The sequence below is a fragment of the Protopterus annectens genome, chromosome 3.part1 (assembly GCF_019279795.1).
Source record: "Protopterus annectens isolate FY-2018-M chromosome 3.part1, PAN1.0, whole genome shotgun sequence".
NCBI classification, from domain to species: domain Eukaryota; kingdom Metazoa; phylum Chordata; order Ceratodontiformes; family Protopteridae; genus Protopterus; species Protopterus annectens.
The window spans coordinates 66538741-66566329 of record NC_056732.1 but is presented as its reverse complement, the minus strand read 5'-3'; the positions used below and the strand labels follow the sequence as shown (position 1 = coordinate 66566329).

The following is a 27589-nucleotide window of genomic DNA, read 5'->3' as shown; positions in this document are numbered from 1 at the left end:
TTGTTCTCCTTAAAGGTCTCCATCCAAAATCCCAGTCTCTCCCTGTTACTTGAACTACCCCCCTGTTTCACCATCAACCCTTTCCATTATGAATTATAGTTTTCTGCTTGTGTTTTGCATTGAGCCTTAACTGTTGCTCTGAAATACCCCTTCAACTTGGGTAATCCCAATCCGCCCTGTTCTATTGGAAGAATAAGCTTATCCCACTTGACTTTTGCAATCTACCCCACCCAGAAAAAATCCTTCAGCTCTTCATTAATTGCTACCCACAACTTCTCCTCTGGTTGATAGAAATATGCCTGAGAAGCAAGACTGGAGGGACTAAAAACATTGTAACTACTTGTATCCTACTGTCAGTAGCCCAAAAAAAAGGTTCTATTTTCTCAGTTTTTATATTATCTTTTGTTTAATCTCTTCCCACATATCCTTAGCTGCCATCCCAGTATCATTTTTAATCCATACTCCTAAATACATAATTTTATCGTGTCCCCATAAATATGGATATTGCCGAACCAATTCGTATGTAAATACATAATTTACCACTATTGCTTTTGTTTCATTAACTTTGTATCCTGAAAAGGTTCGAAACTCTCTCAGTATGTTCCACAGGAGTGTAATGTCCCTTTCTGGTTTTGTCAGGTGTAAAATAATCCAAAAATTATCCGGAAGAACGAACAAGGCAGCATCCACAACTCACTGTAAATCATTTATTGGTATAAAAAAGGTAAGCGCTTTCACATATAAATGCTTCGTCAGACCTATACATACAAGAACACTGAGACCTAATATATAGTGCTTAAAGAGTCAAATAAACCAATCCTATTCTGTTCTTAATTAAATCCAACTCAACATCTTAAAAAGACATCACAATCTAAATTAAAACTTCAAAAATCATACATCAAAAAACATGACAAAAAACTATTCAAGCACATATTTAAAAATGCACATCAAAAAATCTATATGAAATATATATATATATATATATATATATATATATATATATATATATATATACACACACACACACACACACACACAACACATACAAAAGTAAATATGACAAAATCTAAAACAAAAAGTCTTATAATTATTATTTTGGTACCCTTCGTTTCTTCAAATAGGGCTTAATAGATGCTCTCTCATTAAGCCCAGAGCCTTTATCGGCTCTCAAAATGACCATCCAATTGTTCTCTTTAAACTCAGTATGATTATGTATATCCCCCATACGTAAGCTAGGAGAAATATTGTCAATTACTCTAAAGTTGAAGTGATATAAAACACCACGCTCACTAACATGTTTCGAAAGGGCATTAGTAACAATGCCCTTCCTGATACTATAGACATGTTCCCTAATTCTACCCCGTAGGCAAAAAATAGGTATAGGTGAGGTTCATGCTGTATTGGATATTGTTAGACAATCAGTACAGGATATTTTTAAGGAAGGGTTGATTTCAGAGGAGACCTTTAGGTTCTTGAATGTACAAGATCCTTTGATCCCTGTTATTCAGGGACTTCCCAAGATCCACAAACAGTTAATAGATCCTCCGATGCGTCCAATTGTTTCTGGAGCTGGTTGGGTCACAGAACCCTTATCTATTTTTATAGAGAAACATCTGAGACCTATTCTTACCTTAAATAGAGTGGTATTACAGGATTCTAAACAATTCCTTGTAGATTTGTATGAGTGTATTCAGAGTTTAGAGAACATACAGGACTTGGTTTTTGTAACGTTGGACATTCAGTCTCTCTTCACAATGATTCCTAATGATTTGGGTCTTTGCAATATTTAGAATTATTTGAAATCATACAGTGATTATGATTTATCTAAAATTGAATTGATTTGTTTTTTTATTGGAAATTGTGTTGGAAAATAATGTTTTTATGTTTAAAGAAGAGTTCTTTGTCCAGAGACATGGCGGTGCTATGGGCACGTCGTGTGCCAACAGCTACGCCAATATGTTTCTGGCACAATGGGAGAATGTGGTTTTGTTTAAGCTGGAGAGTTTTGTTCATAATGTTGTTTTTTATCGGCGTTTTGTCGATGACGTTTTTCTTCTTTGGAGAGGAACTGTTGTTGAGTTGGATATGTTCTATACACAGATCAATAGTTTATGTGATTGTTTGTCCTTCACTATGGCATATTCCAGTGATAGAATTTAGTTTTTGGAATTGTTTGTCGAGAAATTATCAGATTCCTTGATCAATACTGGAGTATATAGGAAGAGTTGTGCTCGTAATACCTTGATAACAAGAAGCAGTATGCATCCTAACTATATCTTTCGTAATCTGATACGTGGTCAAGGCATCAGAGCATCTAGGCTTAATCCTACCACTGTAGGTTTCCAAAATGAGATAGAGTCTTTACAACAGAGACTTGTATATAGAGGTTATTCAGTTAATGAGATTCTAATTAATTGGTCTGATTTGGATACCCTGAGGGAAGGGATAGCAGCTCCGTATTCTGGTCCGAAAGTAATGACAATGAGCGAATCTTCACTGTGTGTTGCTAGACAACCTGATTATGTTAGAATCCCCTTATTTTTCACAAGAGACCAACGATCGCTCTGTGATATTTTTAGACAACACTGGTCTATTTTGTTAGTAGATTCTGAGCTGGGTGATATGGTTGGTCCGAACCCAAAATTTGTTTTGGGGAATAAGAGTAATTTGAAGAGAACTCTCTGTAGTGAGAGGGTTCTGGATAATGTTTTTGTTGGAATAGGTACCACTTTGCCATGTGGGAGTTGTAACTTTTGTTGTTATATCAACACATCTGAGTCATTTTACCATCCAGATTTGAAAAGAAGTTTCTCTTTCCATGTGAATGCAGACTGTAAATCGTCCAATGTTGTTTACCTTGCTCAGTGTGTAATCTGTAGTTCTTTCTACGTGGGCAAGAATACCTACGGGATAGAATTGAGGAACATGTCTATAGTATCAGGAAGGGCATTGTTACTAATGCCCTTTCGAAACAGGTTAGTGAGCATGGTGTTTTACATCACTTCAACTTTAGAGTAACTGACAATATTTCTCCTAGCTTATGTATGGGGGATATATGTAATCATACTGAGTTTAAAGAGAACAATTGGATGGTCATTTTGAGAGCCGATAAAGGCTCTGGGCTTAATGAGAGAGCATCTATTAAGTCCTATTTGAAGAAACGAAGGGTACCAAAATAATAATTGTAAGACTTTTTGTTTTAGATTTTTTCATATTTATTTTTATATGTGTTGTGTTTACATATATATTTTTTATATATTTTTCATATAGATTTTTTGATGTGCATTTTTTAATATGTGCTTGAATAGTTTTTTTGTCACGTTTTTTGATGTATGATTTTTGAAGCTTTAATTTAGATTGTGATGTCTTTTTAAGATGTTGAGATGGATTTAATTAAGAACGGAAAGTGATTGGTTTATTTGAATCTTTAAGCACTATATATTAGGTCTCAGTGTTCTTGTATGTATAGGTCTGACGAAGCATTTATATGTGAAAGCGCTTACCTTTTTTATACCAATAAACGATTTACAGTGAGTTGTGGATGCTGCCTTGTTCGTTCTTCCAGATATTTTTTGGATTACTGATTTTTATTTTTTGCTTTGGTCGAACGTTCATTCTGTATAAGTTGGTTTTATTATTTCTTTAGGTGTAAAATAATGTCATCTGCAAATACAACCAGCTTTTCTTGACTACCATACCAATTACATCTTTGAATTTCTGAGTCCCTTATTTTCTTTGCCATGGTTCTAAATATAAAAGCAAATAACAAAAAGGGAGAGGATACACCTAGTTGGTTCCTCTGCTCAAGCATCGATTATCAGAGAGAACCCCACCCACTTTAATTTTTGCCTCAGATCCTTTATATATTCTCCAATCAACCTTATAATTTTATCAGGAAATGCAAATGATTCCATTGCTCTGCTCCTAAAATCCCAGCTTTCTCTGTCAAATGCTTTCTCTGCACTAAGACCACCAACAACAGTGGTATTCTCTTACATTCTGCTTCCCCTGGATAATCACCGTTATGTTTATGTCGTCAAATGTTTGCCTCCCCTCTACAAAACCACATTGATCCATATCAGTTTTGGCATCACTTTTGCCATAATTTTAGCCATTATAGACAAACACTTTGTAATTATGATTTAGTATTGAAATGGGCCTATATGAAGCTGGATCTGATGGATCTTTACCTTCTTTAGGTAGTACAGCTACTACCACTTTCTTCCAGGATGTTGGTGCTTCTCTTAAAATTCTGTTAAAACCTTCCAGATATTCAATCAGTTTTTTCCCCTCCTAGCCTCCAAACTTCCACAGGAATACCATCTAATCCTGGGGACCTTCCCGTAAATTGATTATACATCACCATTTTTATCTCCTCTTCTTCTAGCCTTGGCATATTTAATCCTTCCACAAACATTTCCATTTGTACCTTTTCTTGATTTCCCTATTTCTCTGCTTTATACAAACTTTCACAGAATTTCCAAAATATTTCTAATACTTCTACAGGATCTCTTGTAATAGGCTCCCTAAGCTTGGTGACAGCCCTTTCTACTTTCTGTTGTCTGAGTCATTGTACTAAAAGTTTTTGTGCTCTAGAGTTATTATCAAAAAAACAGTTGCTTAACAGCAATATTTCTAAACTCATGCATATTAACAAGGTAGTCCCTAATTTTCTGTTTAGCATTCTGCAGTTGCTCCTCTTCTTATGTGAGAGACCTCCTATTTTGCAATATTTTAATATTTGTCAGTCGCTCTAAATAATTCTTGTTACTTAACCATATTCTCCATTATTTCCACCCTATTTTTTAAATTCCATTTTAATTGTATCCCCCTCCCTAGCTATATTTTCAGAATTTGTTTCTATCTTCTCTAACAGCTTCTGAATAACTTCCACTACCCATTCCTTAAATTATTCCGTTTTCAACAGACAGGTGGGAAAGTGCCATTGATACAACATTTTACACAATATTACTTTTTCCCACAAAAAGCTGTGTTTTTGGTTCTCATTTCATAAGAATATACCTACATTATAATTCAAATGCACATTGAGATCAACCTGAAAGAAATGGAAATTAAGCATATTTTATTAAACAAATGACAGAATTAGAGTATTCAATATGGCCAAATAAGACTACTGATGGTTCCATCAATAAAGGACGATTTCTTCTGTAACCATACTAAGTATTACAACAAATTCCTCAGAATAATACACAATGACCCATAGCCACAAAATAAACTTAGCTGATGGTTCTAACTGCAAAATAACATATATAAATGTTACGTTCTTGTAATACAGCTTACTGAACATTAGTCTACACTGTCTGGAGAGGGGAGGGCAAAAAAAATACATATTCATGAGAAATAAATATTAACTTTTACTTCTGATATAATGACAACTTAGGGAAAAAAATCACTGCAGGTGATTACTGTACAGCACTCGTAATGAAAACAGAAAATAATGCAAAATATCAGACTGTGCATGTAAAAACATACCAACTAAAGCTACTGGGGACTGTCTTTGAAAGACAGTATCTGCCCTACTTTGACATTTCATCATGAAACTTTCAGGTAATAAATACAGTGTGTTCAGCTACAAAAACACACACACACACACACACGACTGCAATTCTACCTCAGAATGTACCCTATAGCTTTAAAGATAATCCCTGTGATTCAATAATGCCTACACTAAGTGTACAGCTTTCTGAGTGAAGACAGCACAGATATAACTCTCACCTTCTTCCTCCTGATTTTAGTTCCCCTTCCGATATTCTTGCCACTTTAAATACGGACAGGGATTCATAAAGGTTACCACCAAGTGTAGACTACATGTACACTTACTGTAATCTTTCTGAGTTACTAGAAAGCGCAAAAAACTGGTAAAGAATGTTCCTGAATACATGTCCTCTACACTAGTGTACACTTAGTGTAGGCTTTAATGAATCTGGCCCCCTGTTTAATATGGTGACACAGTTTTATTTTTTTTTTTTATAAAAAAGAGTTCAGTTACATTCTTATGCATGCAGACACTGTTTTGTACATAAATAAAAGTTAGTTTTGTTACATTAGTTCAAAAACTTAAGTTAAAAAAAGCTTCAAAACACAGTATCTTAAGCTGCTTCTGACACATTTATGGCACTAATATTATCATGCCGGCAGGAGGCATTTAAATTAAATTACTTTGGGGTCATGATCCAATTAATATGAGTAAATATTTACAAAGAGATTATACAATTGCCAAATTTGACAAAATGGTAATTTAAGAAGCTGGCGACTGTATAAATTGCATCATAAACATTTACTCCTGCTAATACAGTGTAATTAGATTGGGACCCCAAAGTAATGTAAACGTTGCTACCGGCATGACATTATCTTTGCTGTAAACAGGATAGGTACAATTTAGGCTTCCTTGTTCTGAAGCTTTTTTTTTTTTTTTTTTAAAGTGGTGATACTAACTTTCATTTACACAGAGAAGATTGTTTGCATACATAAAAATACAATTATACAACAACCCCCCCATTAATATTCAAAAACGTGCACGCTGATTGGTCAGCATGCACGTTGTAAATCCGAGTTATAGTATTGGAAAAAGGTCCAATCGCCTAGACTTTTTCCATTACTATAACTCGTACAGCAACACTCTCTCGCTATGTTAAACGAGTTTAACATAGCGGGACAGCTTTAAAACAAGCAACGGAGATTCTCCGTTGCTTTTTTTTAAAGCTGTCTCGCTATGTTAAACCCATTTAACATAGCGAAACAGTTTGTAAAAAGCAATGGAGATCTTGCTTTCACCATTGCTTTTGCCCACAGCTCTGATGTACTGCGTAGGCATACGCATGCGCAGTACATCAGAACTGCCGCAGAATACCAGACAGCTGCGGAAGGGCAGCAAGGAGGCATTATACAAATGCCATTATTTAAGAAAATAAATTTATTTTTTTTTTCTTAAATAATGTCATTGTATAATAGCAATAACAAACTTCTGGGTGTGGGTAATGCTGGATTTACCCATGGTTGGCTTTGTTTGGCCACTCGGGCTTCACCCTCGTGACCAAACCACACCAACCGTGGGTAAATCCAGCATTACCCACACCCAGGCGTGGGTTATTGCTATAGTAAACTCTTATGCAAAAATAAAATGTTTCACTGTATTAAACATGATCTTTAGTATATCCTTGTATCTGTAAATATGTTTTGTTCATTTTTTATGTGATCCTACTCAACCAGGCTGTGCCTGCAAATGGTCCATTGAGATCAGTGCACCACCCCAGTAAACAAATATAAATAATAAAATCTTTATCCACTTAAAAGTGGGCATTGCAGCCATGGCATGTTACAAGTGATTTTTTTCTGGTGAAATGTATAGTTTTTATTTCTTATCTAATGACAGCTGAGTAAAGAGCTATTTAGGCCATTTTGGTGTCCGCATACTGGGAAGGATTTCAAAACAACATTCCCAACAATGTAAAATTTCAGACTAAGGCAGTGAGCATCTCCTGACCTACTGATGAAGTGTGTCTTTCTGTAATAGGCCATATGACAATCCCACTTTCAGATTTTATTACAAAACGTTAAAATGTTGTAACAGCGGGGTTATTCAACTACAGTACAGTCCTAAGATTCTTATTCTACCCTCAGGAGTTCAGCAAAGCTCAATGTTAATTTGAGAAAGCCACCTTAGCTAAATGAAAGTAGGGCACATTTTATAAGTAATGTCCCCCCCAGTGAAATATATAGATTTTTTTCACTTCTAACATAATGAGAACTTACCACACACGTTATAGATATTAGTTTTATCTAGCCTTTTGCATCAGGGTCAAACTTCCCAAGTTACAGTCCTGGACCGTGACAATAAAAGCCTTCTGAAATGTTGGTTTTACAAGCTGTATACAAGAGGCCATATCAGTCCCTTGAAGACTGTTTACAATAAAAAATAAATCAGAGATTTCTGATAAGATATCCAAATACAAAGCACACTACATAATGTTACTCTATTCCCAAGGACTTCATTGCTCTCTACCCTTATTAACTGGTTCAGACTGCCTTCATAAGTACATAGAACGTAGGATTCACTCATTCACAGTAAAATAAATACTGCCTTGCTTTTAATCTGAGGAATTAGTGCACATATATTCTGAACACTACTTCAACTGACCTTAAGAACAATGGTCAAATGGGCCCCAGGTTGAAAATGGGTGTAGTTCTAGACAGACAACAAAAGCCTTAAAAAATAAAATAATAAAAACAGGGTCCCACTACTGACACCCTACACAAGGGGAGGCCTTCCACTGACCCAGGAAATTACAGACCAATCAGTCTGACTAGTTTCATATGCAAGACCATGGAAAGAATCATCATAGATTTGATGGACAATGACACAGGAAACCTACACACACTTAACCCTACCCAGTTCAGTTTAGTTAAAGGTGGATCATGCCTACTTAACCTGGTAGGCTTCTTCAAGAGCACTAAAGATATGGACAAGGGCAAAACAGCACACACTGCCTACCTCAACCTGGCCAAGATGCTCAACACAATACCTCACTCAGGCATTGGAGATAAACTTACAAAATTAGACATAAACCCATATGGCACCCAATGGATCACTGATGGGACACGAAGTTAGGACAAGGGAATTTACCTCCACAAAGAGGACAGTCACTAGCGCAGTCCCACAGGGATCAGTTAAAAAAAATGACCACAGTAATTTCAACTTATGGCTCTTGGCCATGTATACACCCCTCTCCCACCTAGCCATAGTATTTTAATTATTTTGCAAACATCACGTAACAACCCTTTATTTTCACATACAGTCTGATCTGCAAACTAAATAGCTACCTTATGTGCAAATTTTTTTTTATTTACTTTACTTATTTTTAAGGTTCCAAAGAATGTTTTTTAATCAACTTTACTGAATTATCACGTGGTATAGACAAACATACATTTATATAAAAGTAATGAAACCATATTAACAAGTTCACATTTACAAACATTATAGTATATATAACAATATGTAACGTATATTCTAAGCAACATTTCATAAATTATTAAACCTCATTCCTCCCACAAAGCATTTTTCTCCATATATTGTTCCCAAAATGTCCATTTTGTCTATGTAATGTAATCCTACCCTTTTCTAAAGATTCCACTTCATGTTCCTTTATCTCTGTTACAACATTTAATACTTCAAGTATAGCTAAATTAGATTTCAATTTTCATTGTCTAGCAACTGCTTTTCTGGCAGCCACCGAAATTAAACTTTACAAGGCCTGTGTAGGCAATACTGATCCTGTATCCCAGCTCAAAAACATAATTTCCTTAGTTACACTCATTTGCTCGCCCAGTATTCCTGACAGAGTTGCAGATTTGGAAGCCATATATATGTCTTCCCATGCTTTCTTTGTGAACTGCAAATCTAATCTCTCTTCCCAGTCTTTTCTGACATCTTATCGATGCATACAGTTATCATGCAATATTTTAAATGCACTACTAATTATTTTTTTTTTTTTTTTTTTTTTTTTTTTTTAACAGCAGCTTCTGTTCTACATTCAATTAAAAACTCAACCAGTCCCAAGTCTTTCATTTAGGATTCCCCTATCCATTTCTCTCTGTCTAAATTCTAACAATCCCCGATGGGGAAGACAGTCACGAGCCTGCAATCCAAATGCCTTATTGGCCTCTTCTCATTGTATTACCCTTCCTTCTCTAATTATTTGTTCCCAATCCAAATGCCTTATTGGCCTCTTCTCATTGTATTACCCTTCCTTCTCTAATTATTTGTTCCCAATCCAAATGCCTTACTGGCCCCTTCTCATTGTATTACCCTTCCTTCTCTAAGTATTTGTTCCCAATCCAAATGCCTTACTGGCCCCTTCTCATTGTATTACCCTTCCTTCTCTAATTATTTGTTCCCAATCCAAATGCCTTATTGGCCCCTTCTCATTGTATTAACCTTCCTTCTCTAATTATTTGTTCCCAATCCAAATGCCTTATTGGCCCCTTCTCATTGTATTAACCTTCCTTCTCTAATTATATGTTCCCAACACCCTGGTTCCTTTGCCAGTTTCCTTTAGTAAATTACAGCCCCTCGTCTAGTCTCTGTATCCATAACTACAATCATCCCTATCGGCAGAATATCCTTTCCCCATTCCTATGTTGGATTAGTTTTTAGTATACTTTCTACTACTTTATGACAGTAAGGATTTGGATCCAAAATCCCATTCTTTTACTTCTTGAATTACCCCCTTCCTTCATCACTCTCTCTTTTCAATTAGAATTAGCTTTCTGCTTGCATTATGTATAATAGTCTTAACTATGTAGCTCTGAAATATCCCTTCAAATCAGGTAATCCTAAACCTCCTTGCCCTGCTGGAAGGATCAACTTATTCCACTTGACTCTTTCCCTCCTATAAATAATCCTTCAACTATTTATTAAATGAGTCTACAACATCTCATCCGGTTGATAAAAATATGCCTGACCTGTGTGTAAAATTAAAGGGACTGAAAAACATTTTACTGCCTACATCTTGCTATCCTTATCCACAGACAAGAGCTTCTTGTGTCTAAGTTTGTGTATTCTTTTGTTTACTCTCCTTCCACATAGCCTTAGTTGCCATAACCAAGTCATTTTAATCCATACTCAAATTTTATCAGGTCCCCATAAATATAGGTATTGTTGGACCAATTCACGTGTGGTTATATAGTTTAGAGCTGCATCCTTTGTTTTATCATTAATTTTATATCCCAAAAAAACCCGGAACTGTCTGAAAGTATTCCACAACACTAAGATGTCCCTTTCAGGTTCCCTCAGGTACAAAATAATATCATCTGCAAATAATAACTTTTCTGGTACTTCTGAGTCCCTCATTTTCTTTGCCAGTGGTACAAAATATAACGCAAATAACAAAGGAGAAAGAGGGCACCCCTGCCTGATTTCTCTGTTTAGACAACTTATAGAGAGGATCCCTTCCCTCTGATCCCTCATGTATCATTCTAGTTAACCTTATTACTGTATCCAAATGCTTCCAATTCCCTACTCATAAAATCCCTGCTTACTCTAGCAAATGCTTTCTCTGCATCAAGACTTACCAAGAACAGTGGTATTTTCTTAAATTCTGCTTCCCTCTGCATCGTTGTTTTATTAATGTTGTCAAATGTTTACCTCCCCTATCACCCTTGCTAATCTTTTGTCACTATAGACAAACACTTTATAATCATGTTTTACACTTGAGATGGGCCTATATGAAGCTGGATCAGATAGTTTTTTTACAGTCTTTAGGTATTAGAGCCACCACAACTTTTTCCCAGGATGTTGGTGCCTTCCCTCCTTTTAAAATATTGTTAAAAAAACTGCCAGATTTTTATCACTTTCTTTCCACATAACTTCCAAACTTTCCCCAGAAAACCATCTGTTCCTGGGGACTTGCCTGTAGATTGCACCATTTTTACCTCATATCCTCCTATCTTAACTGTTAGTTGTTGAGCGCCATCTACCTCCAACCGTGGCATATTTAACTCTTCCATAAACATTTGCATGTGTGCGTTTTCTTGATTTCGCTACTACTCTGCTTTATAGAAATTTCCATAAAATTTCCACAATACCTCTACAGGTTTTTGATTCCTTTTCTTGTTATAGGCTCCCTAAGTCTGGCAACAACCATTTTCTTTCTGTTGCCCAAGTCATTGTGCCAACATTTTTGTGTTCTGGAGTTATTACTGAAAGCAGCTGCTTAACTGCAATTATTCTAAACTCATGCATATTATCCAAGTACTCTGCGCAAATTTCTGATGTACGATTGTGAAAAATGTGAAAGCCACAATAACCTCAACAATGACTTAAGTTTCAACTTGCTGTTCATAGGCACACACTGCCCCCATGGGCAGGCCAGGTCATAAAACTGCCTTGTGTTTTCACAAATACCTGATGTATGCTGTGAAAAAGTTAAAAATGATCACAGAAATATATTTCAATTTGTAACCTTCAGGCATTATAAACTCCTCCCACCCCACCAAGCCATAGCAATAATTGCTGTACTGTAAATGTCATTTGCCTTCATCAAAAAACTTCCCCCAAACATAACAGCACTTCTATCATGTGCAATAAGCGATTGACATAAGTGGTGAAAAATTGTAATGTATTTTAATATGTTGCTATATGGTACCCACACCATAAACACGGTTAAAATATACAAGTATGTACAAGCATATATATAGGACTGCTCATGCTGTGAACAGTGTCTACTGTTGCCACTGCTCACAGGCCAGCAAGACAAACACATCCTGAAAACTGAAGATCTCTTTTCTCAAGTAGTCTCTAGTCATATAACTAGAACGATCACAGGTACTTGACTGTACTGTGGCAGGACATGGATGAGGTCCTGTTACTGTTCAGTCTAAGTACCCGTTTGTGAATGTAAAAGTGAGAAGTCATGTTACTACATAACATGACCTCTTCCTTCTAGATTAGATTTCCATTGATTTTAATGGGAAGCTACCAGGAGATCGTTCAGTTAGTACAGTTATTCCAGACAAATAATTATCCTAAAGATATCACTAAAAAGGTTATTTTTAAACAGATTTTTAAAAAAAAATATGACGCACTAAGACTGTACTCGTAATCACAGTAACAGTACATCACTGTGGTACCAAGTATTATAGGCTGTCACAATGCAATGGACACCAGGAGCAATCACTGATAGCATGGATAGCGCCTACCCTCATTATCACAGGGGCCACAGGCTTGTGCTTGAGCCACTAGCTCCAGTTCTAATCCTAGCAGTTGCTGCAGACCATGCTCTTGCTTACCTTAGATGATACTGCAATTTACAATCATGCCCATAAGAACGTCTTCAACTTAAGGAGGTGCTAGTCAGAATACAAAAGGGAGGGAGGACAACTAAGACAACCAAATGTCTGGTTAAGAATGGCAAAATTGTCTTATCTTGGATGCTTAGTAGGTTGTGGTAAAATTCAGCCCCAGCCTGCCAAACTGAAGGCTATTTGGTCTAGCCTTGTTACCAAACAGCAAGTAAGGGCATTCCCAGGCAGAGTGGGGTCATTATAGGTAGTCTGCATATGCCTGTACAGAAAATCCCTGTTAGATTTATAGATTATCTGTTAACAGGAAAAAAAAACATTACTAGTAATAATAAATGAATACATACTGCTGAGAAAGCTATTTGTTAAAAGTACTACATGCACTTAAATCAAACTCTGCTTTCAAGTTAATGTAAAGTTTACTAATAATTAAATACAATACAGTAAAGCAAAATTATTATAAATTCAGGAACACCAAACCAGTCGTATCCTACACATCTTGAGGCAGATTGTTAAAAAACAAAAAGCAAATTATATTTCCTGTAGTCTGAAGAACATGAGGGAGCTGTCATTTCATACATCAGGAAGAACATCACAATAACTGAATGAACATCCTGGGGAGGAGCTATAGAGTCATTGCTACAAAACTATTGAAACTGTGGAGGCCAACTAGCAGCAATATAAAGAATGGAAAAGGTGTTAGACAAAGATTGAAATAAAAAGATACCTGGAAAGCACGGGTAGAGAGTTCCTATACAGAATTACAACACAAAAGGGATTTTTGTACTTCTTTACACTGGTACTTGAAATTGAACACAAGTTATCAACATAATTTCTGATCCTGTAGTCTGCATTTTATGATGGAAGAATTTAATTTAAAACTGTAATTAAGTTATTTTCCTACAATTAGCTAGCATATGTAAGCAATGTGTATGTTCATATTCAGTAATTCCTCATAACAACACTTAATTAGGCATTTTTCATACGTGTTCATGCCAGACAAGGTTGCCACCTTTTCAGATCCCCATGGTGGACCACTTTTTACTGATATATGAGCTTTTGCAAGACTAATCACAACTTTAATTAATACAAAACACCTTCACTGTAGAACTGTAGTTTGGCTCAGCTGACTGCACAATATTAAGAGATTCACATATAGTGTCATAAACATCTGCAACTTTTTAGAAAATAAATATTTTCCCCAGGATATCAAAACAGTTGCATTTTTGGAAAGACACAACTATCCCCAAATTAGAATTGCCACATTCTATATTAATGAAACAATGAGACCAAAAAAACTGGAAACCAAAGCCTACACAGCCAGTGACATCAGCCTGTTGCCTGTGTGCATTACTGAAGACCCATGTATCACTGTTCATAGTAAGACCTTATGCTGAAACAAGAGTGAATATGCAACGTTTTCATGTGTTGTGTTAATAAAGACTATATATTTTTTTTTCCTTAGGCCTGCACTTTGTGAGGTATACCTCTCAACCTTTTGACCTAAGAAACTTGGGCTGTTATAAACTTAGAATGTTGCTAAAATAAACGCTGTGTGTTACCAAGCATTTTCTGAAGCATATGAAGTATGAAATTCAAATGTCCCCATTATTTAGTGAATTAAAGTCTTCGCTGATTTGCAAAAAAAAAAAAAAAAAAAAAACCGCAAATTTTAAGAGAAACTAACCAAAAATTTGAGGAAAAAAATCTGGACAGTCCGAAGAAATCCGGACAGTTGAGAGGTATGATTTGGGAATGGTTACACTCTGGACACTGGTGAAGAATTTGAAATTCCTGGTTGCATCCTTGCTAGTAGATACGTACTTAAAATACTTTACTCAATACAAGAAATGGAGACAAGTTATACAGAGTTCCTCTGTTGCTTCGTTTTTGCCTGCAACTCTATAAAAATACACACAATGCACACAAAACTCTTACCTTTACAGGGTAATGCTACTCAATGCTAGAGGTCTAAACCTCAAAATGCACTCACTCAAGGCACTCCTTAAAATGGAGAACATCGACATCTGTGCAGAGACCTGGTTCAAAGCTCCAGAGAGCACCCCTGCATTACCAGGCTATAATTCATACCACACCTTTCGGCCACCTAACCTGGAACAAAGCACTAAAGGTGGAGGCATGTCCATATTCATTAAGGATATCCACACACCTCCAGGCTAGTTGCACAGCATAATGCATCCGAGATTATTCAAGTGCAACTAACTCTGGGCAAGACTGCAGTCCTTGTAGCTTGCTACAGACCCCTCACCATGCCCCAGGATTCCCACTCCTAATGAGGGTACAACCCAACACCCTAATAATGGGCAATTTCAACTACCTCACCATTTATTGGGAAAACTACTCATGTACCAACTCTTTTGCTCAACGTTTTCTGAAATTCATAAATTCCAATGCTTTGGATCAACTTATTCACACCCCTACCAGGGGCAGCAATATCCTAGACCTGGTCATTACCAACATGAGCAACTGGTGTTCCACACCAGAGGTCAATTCCTCATTGGTCAGATCCGACCACAAGCTAATCACAATAGAAATCTACATCCCGCCCCCACCCCCAGTTAGGGAAACCGTAAAAAACTTTTCCAAAGCCAACTTCACACTTCTTAAGACCGAAGTGGGAAACTTCATGGCACCCATGCAGATGGACAATAGAGGTACGACTGCTGAATCATACACAAATGCACTTTATAAACACTTACACAAGTCCATGAATCATGCTATCCCTAATAGAACCAATATGCTATCCTCCAAAAAAAGGAAGCCAATCTGGTGGTCCTCTGCCATAAACAAACTCTACAACAGAAAAAAGACACTGTTGCAAAAAAAGAGTAAAATCCCATGACTGGAGGAACTCCCTGGCCAACCTCAGTAAGAAGCTGAGATCCCTCATAAAATCCTCCAAAGCTAGTTACAAAAACAAAATTGCCACTGACTCTAAAGACAACCACAAAGCATTCTATAGCTATGTCAAGAATCTCAATGGCAACACTCAGATCTGCTCTGAGTTACAGCACAATGGCACTAAATATACAGAAGCAACTGATATTGCCAACATCCTGGCAGATAGGTTCAGTGCTAACTTTACCCCCCTCTCACCCCCTAGAGGGCCAATCTCTATACTGGAAGAATGCAAAGTTCCTGTAATCATGGCTGGACAGGTAAAAAACACACTCTCCAAAGCCAAGAACACAGCATCCATGGGATCTGACAATATCCCAGACTGCGTTCTACACAAACTACAGAATTAACTGGCACCCTACCCAAGTACCATGTTCAATCATAGCCTCACCTCAGGCTTTTTGCCCAATGAATGGCACACCATGACGGTTATCCCACTCCACAAAGGGGGAGCCATGACGGACCCTGGGAACTACCGCCCCATTAGCCTGACGAGTCTGGTCTGCAAGGCCATGGAACGTATCATCATGGAACTCAACAAATTACCACATAGGTGGTAATCCATTAAGTACAGAAGAAGTAATTAGGGACCTGGGGACCCAAGTTGATAGCAATCTCACATTTGACAACCATGTGGCCAAAGTGGTTAGAAAAACATTTTATATAGCCCACCTAATCATGAAGGGATTCACATCTAGATCAGGGGACGTCATCGTGCCTCTTTACTCATCCCTCATCAGGCCCATAATTGAGTACAATGCCCCTTTTGGGATGTACCTTACCAGACACCTGCAGCAACTGGAAAGACCCCAAAAGTACCTCACCAAGAGGATCAAAGGGCTCAAACAGATGCCATATGCTGCCCGGTTAAAGAAACTCCAGCTCTACTCAGTGGCATACCGCCTGTTCAGAGGCGATCTGTGCCTGACGTATAAAGCCATGTCCAACCCGGAATTAATGGACATGCTGCACCTCAGAAAATCCAAATCCCATCAAGCTACGCGCTCGAGAGACTTGAACCTCAACACTGAAATAAATAGGACATGCTGGAGGGACAGATTCATAACCCAGAGGCTCCCTTCACTCTGGAATAAAATCCCAGTCCAGGTTAGGCAGAGTCCCTCACTGACTCTCTTCAAGAAGAATCTTGATGAGTGGATGGGAGATCGTAGGTTTACCCCGGGTATCACTTCTGTGTCACTGTTAGACAGGGGCACAGTATACTAACCTCGAAAAAGGGCATAGCAAAATAAATTTAAAATGGGTGGCGAAAGCCAAACACATTCTGGCTATGCTTATAAATGCCCTAGGGCAGATAGCCTAGTATGAACCTAAGACATTGGTAATCTCCAAACTCTGGACCCTACCGAGTTCGGATTTGTAAAAGGCAGATTATGTCACCTAAACCTGACCGACTTCTTTGAAGCAGTCACCAAAGCCATAGATGAGGGTAAAGTGGTTCACATAGCTTATCTAGATCTCGCCAAAGCGACACCATCCCCCACTCTAGAATTATAGATAAGCTCACTAAACTAAGTATAAATCCCTATGTCACAAGATGGGTTGCCAAATGGCTCACAGACAGAACCCACACTGTGAAAGTAGCGGACTCCAAATCAGACTTCAGACCAGTGACAAGTGGAGTACCACAGGGTTCAGTCCTGGATCCTCTCCTGTTTGGTATCTATTTCTCTGAAGTACAGGCTAACACAGAAGGTCTTTGGCTAACAAAGTTTGCAGATGACTGCAAACTAAGAGCCATAATCGAAACTCCTAACGATGTGGACATACTACAAAATGGCCTCACCGACACAGATACCTGGTGTCAAAGCCATGGCCTGAAGTTCAATGCCAAAAAGTGTATTGTCATCCCCTTTGTTAAAAACTCTGTAGCCATGAACTACCACATAGCTGGTAGTCTACTTAACGCCGAAAATGTGATGAGACACCTTGGGACACAGGTGGACAGCAGTCTCTCCTTTGATAATCACATTGCCACAGTGGTCAGGAAAATCCTTCTACATGGCTCACCTCATCACAAAAGGTTTCTCATCCAGAAAAAAAAAGAGTTCATATTTTCCCTCTACTCTCACTCATTAGACCCATTATAGAGTACAACGCCCCTTTGGTATGTACCTCATAAGACATCTACAACAACTGGAAAGGGCACAGAAATAACTCACAAAGAGTATTACTGGCCTCAAACAGATGCCCCTACACAGACTGTCTCAAAAAACTCCAGCTTTACTCCGTTGCATATCGCCTATTCAGAGGCGATCTCTACCCAACACACAAAGCTATGTCAAACCCAGAGCTGTTGGACATGTTCCACTTAAAGAAATCCCAATCCCTCCGAGCTACAGGTTCTAGGGACCTAAACCTTGTCAACACAATAAACAGAACATGCTGGAGGGATAGATTCCTGTCCCAGAGACATCCCATACTCTGGAACACACTACCTATCTATGTCAAACAGAGCTCCTCATTAGCACTCAAGAAAAATCTTGATGATTGGATGGGAAATGGGAAATTCACCCCAGGGATCACTTCTGTGGCTCTGCTCGACAGGGGCTCAGGAAAATAATTTTCTTGGGTGGCGAAAACCAGGGTACATTTTTGGCTAGGCTTATATAGGCCCTAGGGCCAATAGCCTAGTACCTACTTATGAACCTATGGAACCCATCATTTTTGCTGAAAGTGGTATTGTCTATACATTTACTGAAAAGCATACCAAACACTAGTAAAATGGCAGCTCGCTTGTTAGGAGCATGGTAAACTATCCGTCGCGGTGGGTCACAATCTAAACATCAGCATAAATTTAAAGATAAATAACGACAGCGTACTCTGTACTTGTTAATTTAAATTCCCAGCACATTCTTACTGAGGAAGTGAGGATCGCGGGCTGCAAACATATACCTAACACGGCAGGAGGCATTAAAAAGGCGAATCAATGCTGCAGTCCATTAGAAGACAACTATGCAATCTAGAGAAGCAAAGATCGCGGGCTGCATACATATACCTAACACGGCAGGAGGCATTAAAAAGGCGAATCAATGCTGCAGTCCATTAGAAGACAACTACGCAATCTAGAGAAGCAAAGTCGGAAGGCACCGCAGACCCAAGCACTGTTAAATAGTCACCATTAGCTGCAGGATCACATTGACCCCGTGCAACAGCGAAGTTAGCTGCCACTCAGATAACACGTTTACTGTCATCATGCAACATAAAACCCAAGAAAACTATTGCATTACAATTATCATCGCTAACTCAATAAGTACATAAAAATAAATAATCGATGCAATTTGTATTTCGTCAGAAACAGTTCGACCGTTATTTAAGTTAGAGCACCGTACTTCTCAATTGTCCATATTTTCCCAGAAAGTCCGGATGTTTGCCTCATATCTTTGGTATCTTCTCTCATAAAATTGTGACTTTCCGTCAAATCGCTGGCAAAATCATTGAGGACTGAAGTCAAAAAAATGATGGCAGACAACTGGGTTTCAGACTTCATATCCTTCAGAAAATTCAAGCGAACCCAAAACCTGTTACTATCAACTAAGTTTGTAAGAGCAGCCCTCACCACCCATTATTTGTGGCGTTGTCCGGGTTTCTTTTGTAAGTGGTTGACAGGTACGATTACTGCCAATTTACTTAACAAATCTGAATGACTTCATTAGGAGGAGCCACCAACAGATTTAATTAATTGTATCCCTAAAAAAAGCAAAACGAAACTTCACCTTAGGGTGGCACAGCTTAGCATAGTAACCGTTTATTTTCATAACCGTCCTTTCTCGGCTTTCTGCAAATACAGAATCATCAAAGTCTCCTAACAATTCCATGCTTCTTGAAAATTTAATGTAAACTGGCATCTCGTGTGTCGCAAGTTACTTTGATCGTCCGGAACGCAAAGGTCGTTACAGAAAGTTCCGGGGAATGTAGTCCAACTATTATGCGAATGTTCGGATACTAAAAAGGAAGCCAAAGAAAGGAAACTGAGTTAAGTTTTTTTAGTTATTATGTCCCATTCCCAATAACACAAGCTAACCATTAAGACAATGTATTCCTATATTGTGCTGTGACACACTTTGAAACTGTACTTATTGCAATGTAGTCTGTCTAGTACATTTTTGTCTGCACATCTCTCAAAACCTCCTGGTTTCTAAGTCACATGTTTATAGTACACGTAGCTAAGCTAGCATATGTAAAACCGATATGAATACAAGTCTTTAGAAACAACAATGCATACCGTACATAGTTTTTATTTTGGTTGTGGCAGGCTGAGAGTGGCTTGCAATTTTATTTCTGTAGATCAATTAGTAAAGATGGACTATGCTGAAAATCTGTACTGAACATAAATTAAAATAAATAAAATAAAAATGTTAAATTTTATTTTCTGTAAAATAAAAAATGTGGTTGCTGCTTTCATTACATCTTTCAGCATGCAAAATATGGAGGATGTAAAAACTATGAATATAACAGAATATGTAATTGCTACCTATATACTGTAAAATGTCAGTGTGGTTTCTCAAATATCCACATATTTACTTTAGGCATTGTTAAAATGACCCCCACCCCCACACTAAAACACAAGAATACAGAAGTGATGTAATATCAAAGTTTAGGGTTCCTTTGCTAGCTCCCTCCAGTAAATTCCAGCCCCCCTCTTGTCTATTGTAACCCTATATATTATTCTCTTGATAGTACTGGTTCATAAGTTCATACTAGGCTATCTGCCCGAGGGCATTTACAAGCCTAGCCCATCGTTTTGTGGCTTACGCCACCCCTTTAGTATGGGGAACTATACCCATTATTTTGCTGTGCCTCTGTCGAGCAGTGACACTGAGGTAATCCCTGGGGTATATCTGCGATCTCCCATCCATTGGTCAAGATTTCTCTTGAACAAGGCCAGCGAGGTGCTCTGCCTCACATGTACCGGGATTTTGTTCCACAGCATAGGGAGTCTTTGGGTGATGAATCTATCCCTCCAGCACGTCCTATTAATAGCCGTGTCAAGGTTTAAGTCTCCCGCCCTTGTGGCTCTGATGGATCTAGATTTTTTGAGGTGAAGCATATTCATCAAATCTGGGTTTGACATGGCCTTGTATGTTAGGCAAAGGTCACCTCTGAGCAAGCGGTAAGCGACTGAATAGAGCTGGAGTTCTTTCAGTCGGGCAGCATAGGACAGATTTTTGAGACCCTTTATCCTTTTGGTGAGGAACTTTTGTGGCCTCTCCAGCTGCTGCAAGTGTCGGGTCTTTATCGTAATCTGGACATTATTGGAAATTAACATTTTCTGTTTACCAAAGCATCTATATGATAGAGAGTGATTATTTAGACAAACAAATTACAAATTATAACCTTTTGTTTCCATAGCAGGGTTTAACTAATCTCCTTACACATCCACTGAGTTGTAATTTACTGTCTCGTTAAATATCAAAGCAGTCTCTCTGAGCTGTTACCTTCACTACTAACTGAATACTGACTCTAATGTAGCATGCAAAACATTGATCTTCATAGTAGGGCATGATCTGGTTTTCTATAGTTTCAGGCTGACACAATTTTTATAAATACACACACACTGTCTCTGAAGTGTAAAGTCATACAAAACATCTAATCTGCACATTTTTTCCACACTGGCATTTTTCAAAAAAATTTTTTTTAGCCAAATGGAAATAAACAATTTACTTCCCCCTATATTTACAAGTGGATATTTAAGTACTGTGTCTAACATCAGTAACTTAATAACTTCCAAAAAAGAGCTCATGCCAGCTCAAAAGCTGGCGTAATTGCAAAACCTGTGGTGACCCAATGAAAGTACTTCATTACTTCTCGGTTCTAGTGGGATTTTGTGTGTTTTCTGTTAGTTTATTCTACATGGTATTTCTTAAATATTTTGTTCCCCACCCACACATAAACATACCGAGAGTTACCTTGCTATGAAGACAGGAAACTTTACATAGGAAAATACTAGGCAAGTGAAATAAAGGATCTTAAGATGCTTAGCTATATACACCTTTAAGAAGACACATTTAAGAGGTTTGTGTCTTCCTTTCTACTGCATAATAGTGCTTTCCTCCAAAATCAAACAGGGTGGCACATGATAATCTTGGTGTAAATTTGGTCTTCAAGATGACTGCACACTGATCAACAGCTTAATTTCTGCCATCCCAGTGTGAAAAAAGAAACTGAGAGATGGGGGCCAGATTTAGTAAATTGTTACAGGTTGGTAAGTACATTGCCTGAATGCCAGCAAAGAAGAATTTTGGAGAGCCTGAAAGAAAATTCAGTAGAAAAAGTGAAGAGAAAACACTAACTGGGAAGAATCCTACAGCTGTAGAGCAAAAAGTTCAAGATCTAGCTGTGGTGCAAGACATGACTTCCAGTAAAGTAGAGGAAAAATAAATTATATATGCTCAGGACTGATTGAAATAAACAAAGCATCGAAGGAGTATATTAATTAAAATAACAAAAGGGTGGAAAGAATGGAAGTAGCTTTAAATGGCTATTAAGGTTGAAATGAAGAAAACACTTGCTGAGTATGAGACTACTCAAGAGCTGTTTCAACACATGGTAGAGTTAGAGAACAGAGAATGCTTGCAAAACCTGATATTTTCTGCTGTACCAGAGAGACTAGAAGGAACAGAATGTATTAATTTTATGAAAACAAAAATTAGCAACTGGACTGATATTCTACAGCAGGATTTCTTAATTGAAAGGGCACATGGTATGCATAATCCAAACCTGACCATGAGAAAGCAGACAAGACCTGTATTAGTAAAGTTGCAATCATACTGGCAGAAAGAGTTGATCCTGACAAATTTGTGGCAGAAGGCAAAGTATTAAAAAATGGGGACTGTAGAGTGTTCGTGGAAAATGATTTTTCACTGTACAGCAAGCAGAAGACAAACAAATTTATCCCAGCAATCAAGGAATGTCAAGTGGCAGGTGTGAGATTCAAGCTGTTGTATCCAGCTGTCTACAGAAGTTTGTCCAGCAAAAAGTGAGGCAACAAACAGAAAGGAACTCTCCTTATCATTCTTCTGATAATAAAGCTTATAGAGAGACTTTGCCAGTGCAACCTTTTTCAGTGATCTAAAGGAAAATGCTTGAGAGACAGAAGAAAGCACAGGGTTTGATTAGAAGAACAATGAGTTCCTTGGACCTGAACCAGAGCCTAGAGTTGGGAGATGAGCAGGAAGAAGCAACACTGAAATTAGTAAATAAACGTGAGACTATAAAGCATCACTCACATTTGTGAAATATGGCTTTGCAAGTAAAAGGAGAAAGATTGGTCTTTTGTTGACTTTGGTAAACTTGTGGGAGACTGTAAAGTGTATCATAAGATCATAGAAGGTTACTAGGCTATTGACCCAGAGGTAATTTCAAATCTAGCCATTTCATCCCAATGTAATTTAGTCAATACACAGGATTGTATTTAGTAATTACTGCATGTCCAGGAGGGTTGTAGGTGCTATCCCCAGTAAGAATTTACAGTGCACCATCCACTCATCCAGATTCCTTTTGAATAGTGTCATAGAGGTGCTCTGCTTCACAAGAATTGCCAGCCTATTCCAAAGACATGGCAGAAACTAGGAGACACATCTGCCCCTCCAGCATGTCCTATACAAGTTATAGGCCATATTTATGTCCCTGGAATGGGTAGTTCTAGTCCTGTTTGATTTACGGATGTGCATCAAATTCATTAGGTTTCAGTCAGAGATTGCTCTGTAAGCTAGGCACAAGTCTTCCCTAAGAAGTCTATATGATACTGAGTATAGTGACAGGGACTTTAGTCGGTCTGTGTAAGGCACATGCTGGAGTCCCTTGATCTTCTTTGTTAGAAACCTCTGTGGTCTCTCCAGTTGCTGCAGGTGCTTTGCACGGTACATGCAGAAAGGGGCATTATACTTTATTATGGGCCTGATTAGTAATGAGTATAGAGGGGTTATAACCTCCTTTGCTCTAGAGGCGATGCCTTTGCTACTCAGGTATGCTGCATAGAAAACCTTGTTACTACAGTAGACACATGGTCAAAGTTAAGGTCGCAGACTACTTGTGAGCCCGGATCTCCTACCACTTTGTAGGTATATAGGGTATTGTTATTAATTTGACATTGTTTTTGCATTTAGTTTGAGACCGTGACTAAGACACTATTCATTGGTCTGCATAATACCCTCCTGAAGTATACTGACATCATTTGGGGATTCAGTAATTGCACCCAGTTTGCAGTCATCCACAAACTTGATCAGCCACAACCCCTTAGTTTTGGCCTGAACTTCTGAGAAGTATATACCAAACAGTAGGGGGCCTAGCACTGAGCCCTGTGGCACCCTGTTGGTGACAGGTATGCTGGTTGATGTGGAGTCACCCACTTTGATAGTGTGTGATCTGTTTGTGAGCCAGTTGGCAACCCATCTTACAATGAAGGGGTTTACATTCAGTTTGCTAAATTTATCGGTAATGCCTGAGTGTGGGATTGTGTCGAAGGCCTTTGCCAAGTTGAGTAATGCTGTGTGCACAGTTTTGCCCTCGTCAGTGGCCCTGGTCACATTTTCAAAGAAATCCACCAGGTTTAACAGGCAGGATCTGCCATTGATGAAGCCAAACTGGGTTGGATCTAGGGTTTGGAGGTCACCTATGTCTTTATTTATGAGGTCCATGATGATAAGTTCAGGCTGGTCAGACTTATGGGTCAATAATTCCCTGGGTCTGTTGCTAAGCCACCTTTGTGGAGGGGAGTAGCTGTTCCTGTTCTCCATTCTGCAGGAACAAAGCGTGTGGTTAGGCTGTGATTGAATAGGGTGCTTAATGGTGATGCTAGTTCATGTTTTAGTTTGTTTAGAAGACAGCGTGGGATGATATCTGGTCCCATAGAGGCTGTGTTTTTTGTCTTAAACAATGCTTTAATGACTTACCCTTTGGATATGTAGGTTGGGGAGGAGGTCAGGATCAAGGTCTGATATAAGTTTGGATGACACGAGGGAGTGAAATTTTCACCTAATCTGTCCACTAGCAGGTTTGCTATCACTGCAGGATCAGTGTGTGTGATACTGTTAGTCACTAGTATGGCACATGCTTGGCTCCTGTCTTTTAGGCTACATAGGTAGCTGTAAAAGGCCTTATGATTATCCTCGGATGTGATTGCTAAATTCTTCTCAAAGTTACCCTTAGAGGATTCAATGTGTTGTCTTATTTGCCTGTTGAGGCTGGGTAGGGTGCTTTTCCATTGTTGGGGCCTTGCCTTACTTTTCTTAGACAGCAACTTTTTGCATTTGTTGTAAAGTTTGTTGATGCTGGATGTCAACCAGGTCAGCTTCTTTTTACTTTGTGCTCTGACTCTGATTCCCTCTGGAACTGCCAAGTCTATACACTTGTACAAGTGATTGTAGAGGGCTTTAGTTTAAACTTTGGTGTAGTTACCACTTCCAACTGGGGGTGGGGCTTGGAAGGCATTTATACCTTCCCATAGGAGGGTATAGTTCACTTTGGTGAAGTTTGTTAGTCTGACTTCATCCTTTGTGAGTTCTGGTGTTAGTGCCAGTTCGAAGGTGACGGAGTTGTGATCAGGTTTGACAAATGATGGTCCAGCTCTTGCAGTGGTGCATCTGTTTGTCATGTTAGTGAGTACCAGAGCTAGTATGTTTGTTACTTTTCTTGGGGTTTGAATCAATTTGTTCCAGGGCATTTGAGTTAACAAAGTCAAGGAACTTTTGTGCTACTGAATTAGGGCTTGAGTAGGTTTCCCAGTTGATGATGGGATCATTGAAATCCCCCATGACTAGAGTGTTTGCCAATATTTGGATTGACTCCAGTTTGGTTAAGTATGCCTCACACACATCATGGTCTATGGAGGGGGATCTATAACTAGCTATGACTTGAATGGAGGTCTTACCCACAGTAATCTGAACTTGAAGTAACTCCATGGAGTTGTCCAGTCTAACTAGTCGGGAGGTGAATTTATCCCTAATATAGATAGAAACACCTCCTCCTTTGGTTCTCACATGTTCATTTTGCTATCTGAAGGTGTGGAAGGCATTGTAGCCTTGCACAGCCAGGGTACTGTCTGAGGCCTTGAACCAGGTTTCTGTGACTGCACAGACATCTACATCCTCTAGTGACAGAAGTGTTTCCAGGGTGTGCAGTTTTTGGTTTAAGCTCCTAGTGTTTAGCAGCATAACCCTTATTTTATTATGTTGGGCAATTTTCACATCAACAATTTTGTTTTGGAGATTTTGCCTAAAAAAGGCACTGTGGGGAGGCAAGAGCCTTTGCCAGCAGCAGAAAGCCTGATGGCACAGGTGCATATGTCTCTGAAAAAACAGCGAGGTTTGTTGACCATGTCATCCCAGGCTGACAGAAAATGGATCCCCTTTGAATGAGAACAAAAACTAAGCCAGTTATTGAAATTGATCATTTTTTGTTTATACTGTGGCATCATTCTAGGTGAGGGTAATATGCTGCACAAGGCTAGGGATATACCTGTCTGGGACACTTACTTGGAGAGCTCAATCATGTCTCTCTTCATAGAGTCCAGTGAGGTATGTCTCAGGTCGTTCACTCCAACATGAGAGCTATGACAGAGTCATAATGGTACCTGTTGTTGAGAGACCTGAGTGCATGCATGATCTGACGAATCCTGGCACCAGACATACAGCTGACCGTGACTTTCTCCTTCTCTAACCTGGTGAGTGGGACATCCATGTGTCTCACTGTGGAGTCTCCAATGACAAGAAGATTTGTTTTTTTAGTGTTATGCCTTAAGGGCTTGGTAGGTGAGACACTGGTGTTTCTATATGTCTTGGGTGCTGTGGGAACTGTGTTAGTTGTAGCAGTCTTTTGTTTGGAAGGTCTCTGGTGTTTTGGTAAGTTTTTTGAGAGAATCTCCGCGTATGTTGATTTATGTGTTGGATGCATGCTATGTGTATGAGTAGTGGTGGGTGAATTGGCAGTCTCTTCAGTGTAACTGTTTCGAGTACGAGAGAGCAGGAATTCAAGATTCTTTGTGTAGATGCATCTCTCACATGCTGTACTAGAGTGTTGTCAATGTATATGAGGCAGTAGCTACAATGCCTCAGGAGACCAAAGTCAACAAGGCTGGCAGGAGAAACAAGAGTAGTAATGCTAGGTTTGAAGAACTGTTATCATGAAGGAGGTGCTTTCAGGACTGATCCAGGAGGTGCATTGTAGATGGGTATTTCTGACAGGGTTTTTGGCTGGTGGTTTAATAGGTCACAGCTCACTAGCAAATAGACTGGAGATATACTAAAGATGAGGACTACATTAATGTACTACAGCTGTATCCAAGGGAAAATTTGTCAAAATTATCTGTTCTGCTATGGCACACAATTGTGTGGCAGCATGTGGTGCTGTGCGGTGGGCAAATGAGCAGAAACCCACTCAAATGCAGAGCTTAAATACCAGAACCTAAAAACTTAAAAAAATATATAAAATTCAAAATAACCAATTTGGGCACTCACTCCAAGCCCTAGACCAATCACCCTACACCAGAATGGTTCCAATCATCACACGTCTCTCACAAGGGTGCAGAAGAGCCCCTTCCAATCAAAGATGGCTGGGAAAATGTGCTCAGAAAACAACAGTCACTAGAAACAGACCCAGTTGCAGCAAACCTGTATCTGGACTATGCTATAGCTACTAGCTACACTAATTTAGGTGGCAAACACTAACCATGTTTTAAACAGCAGAAAAAAACAGCAGTGAGATACTAAAAATATTTTAAACAGTAGAAAAACAGCAAAGAGACAAAAGAATGGCTTAAACAGCAGACAGATCAGTGTGCCGCTCAATCACAGCCCTTAAGACGAAATAACATACCTAACACACTAGTAAT

General features: G+C 38.6%; 1 protein-coding gene across 2 annotated transcripts in view; it reads right to left on the bottom strand.

Moving 5' to 3' along the window:
* The window catches only part of LOC122798000 (zinc fingers and homeoboxes protein 1-like), an 842803-nt gene extending 822824 nt beyond the window's left edge, over positions 1-19979 (bottom strand). The window contains exon 1 of one of the 2 annotated variants that reach the window (XM_044066578.1): positions 19476-19979. In XM_044066578.1, coding sequence (XP_043922513.1) covers positions 19476-19607 — 132 coding nt within the window. In that variant the 5' untranslated portion in view covers positions 19608-19979. The remainder of the gene's footprint in view (positions 1-19475) is intronic. The other variant, XM_044066577.1, reaches the window with a different exon arrangement.
* Positions 19980-27589: the final 7610 nt, after the last annotated feature.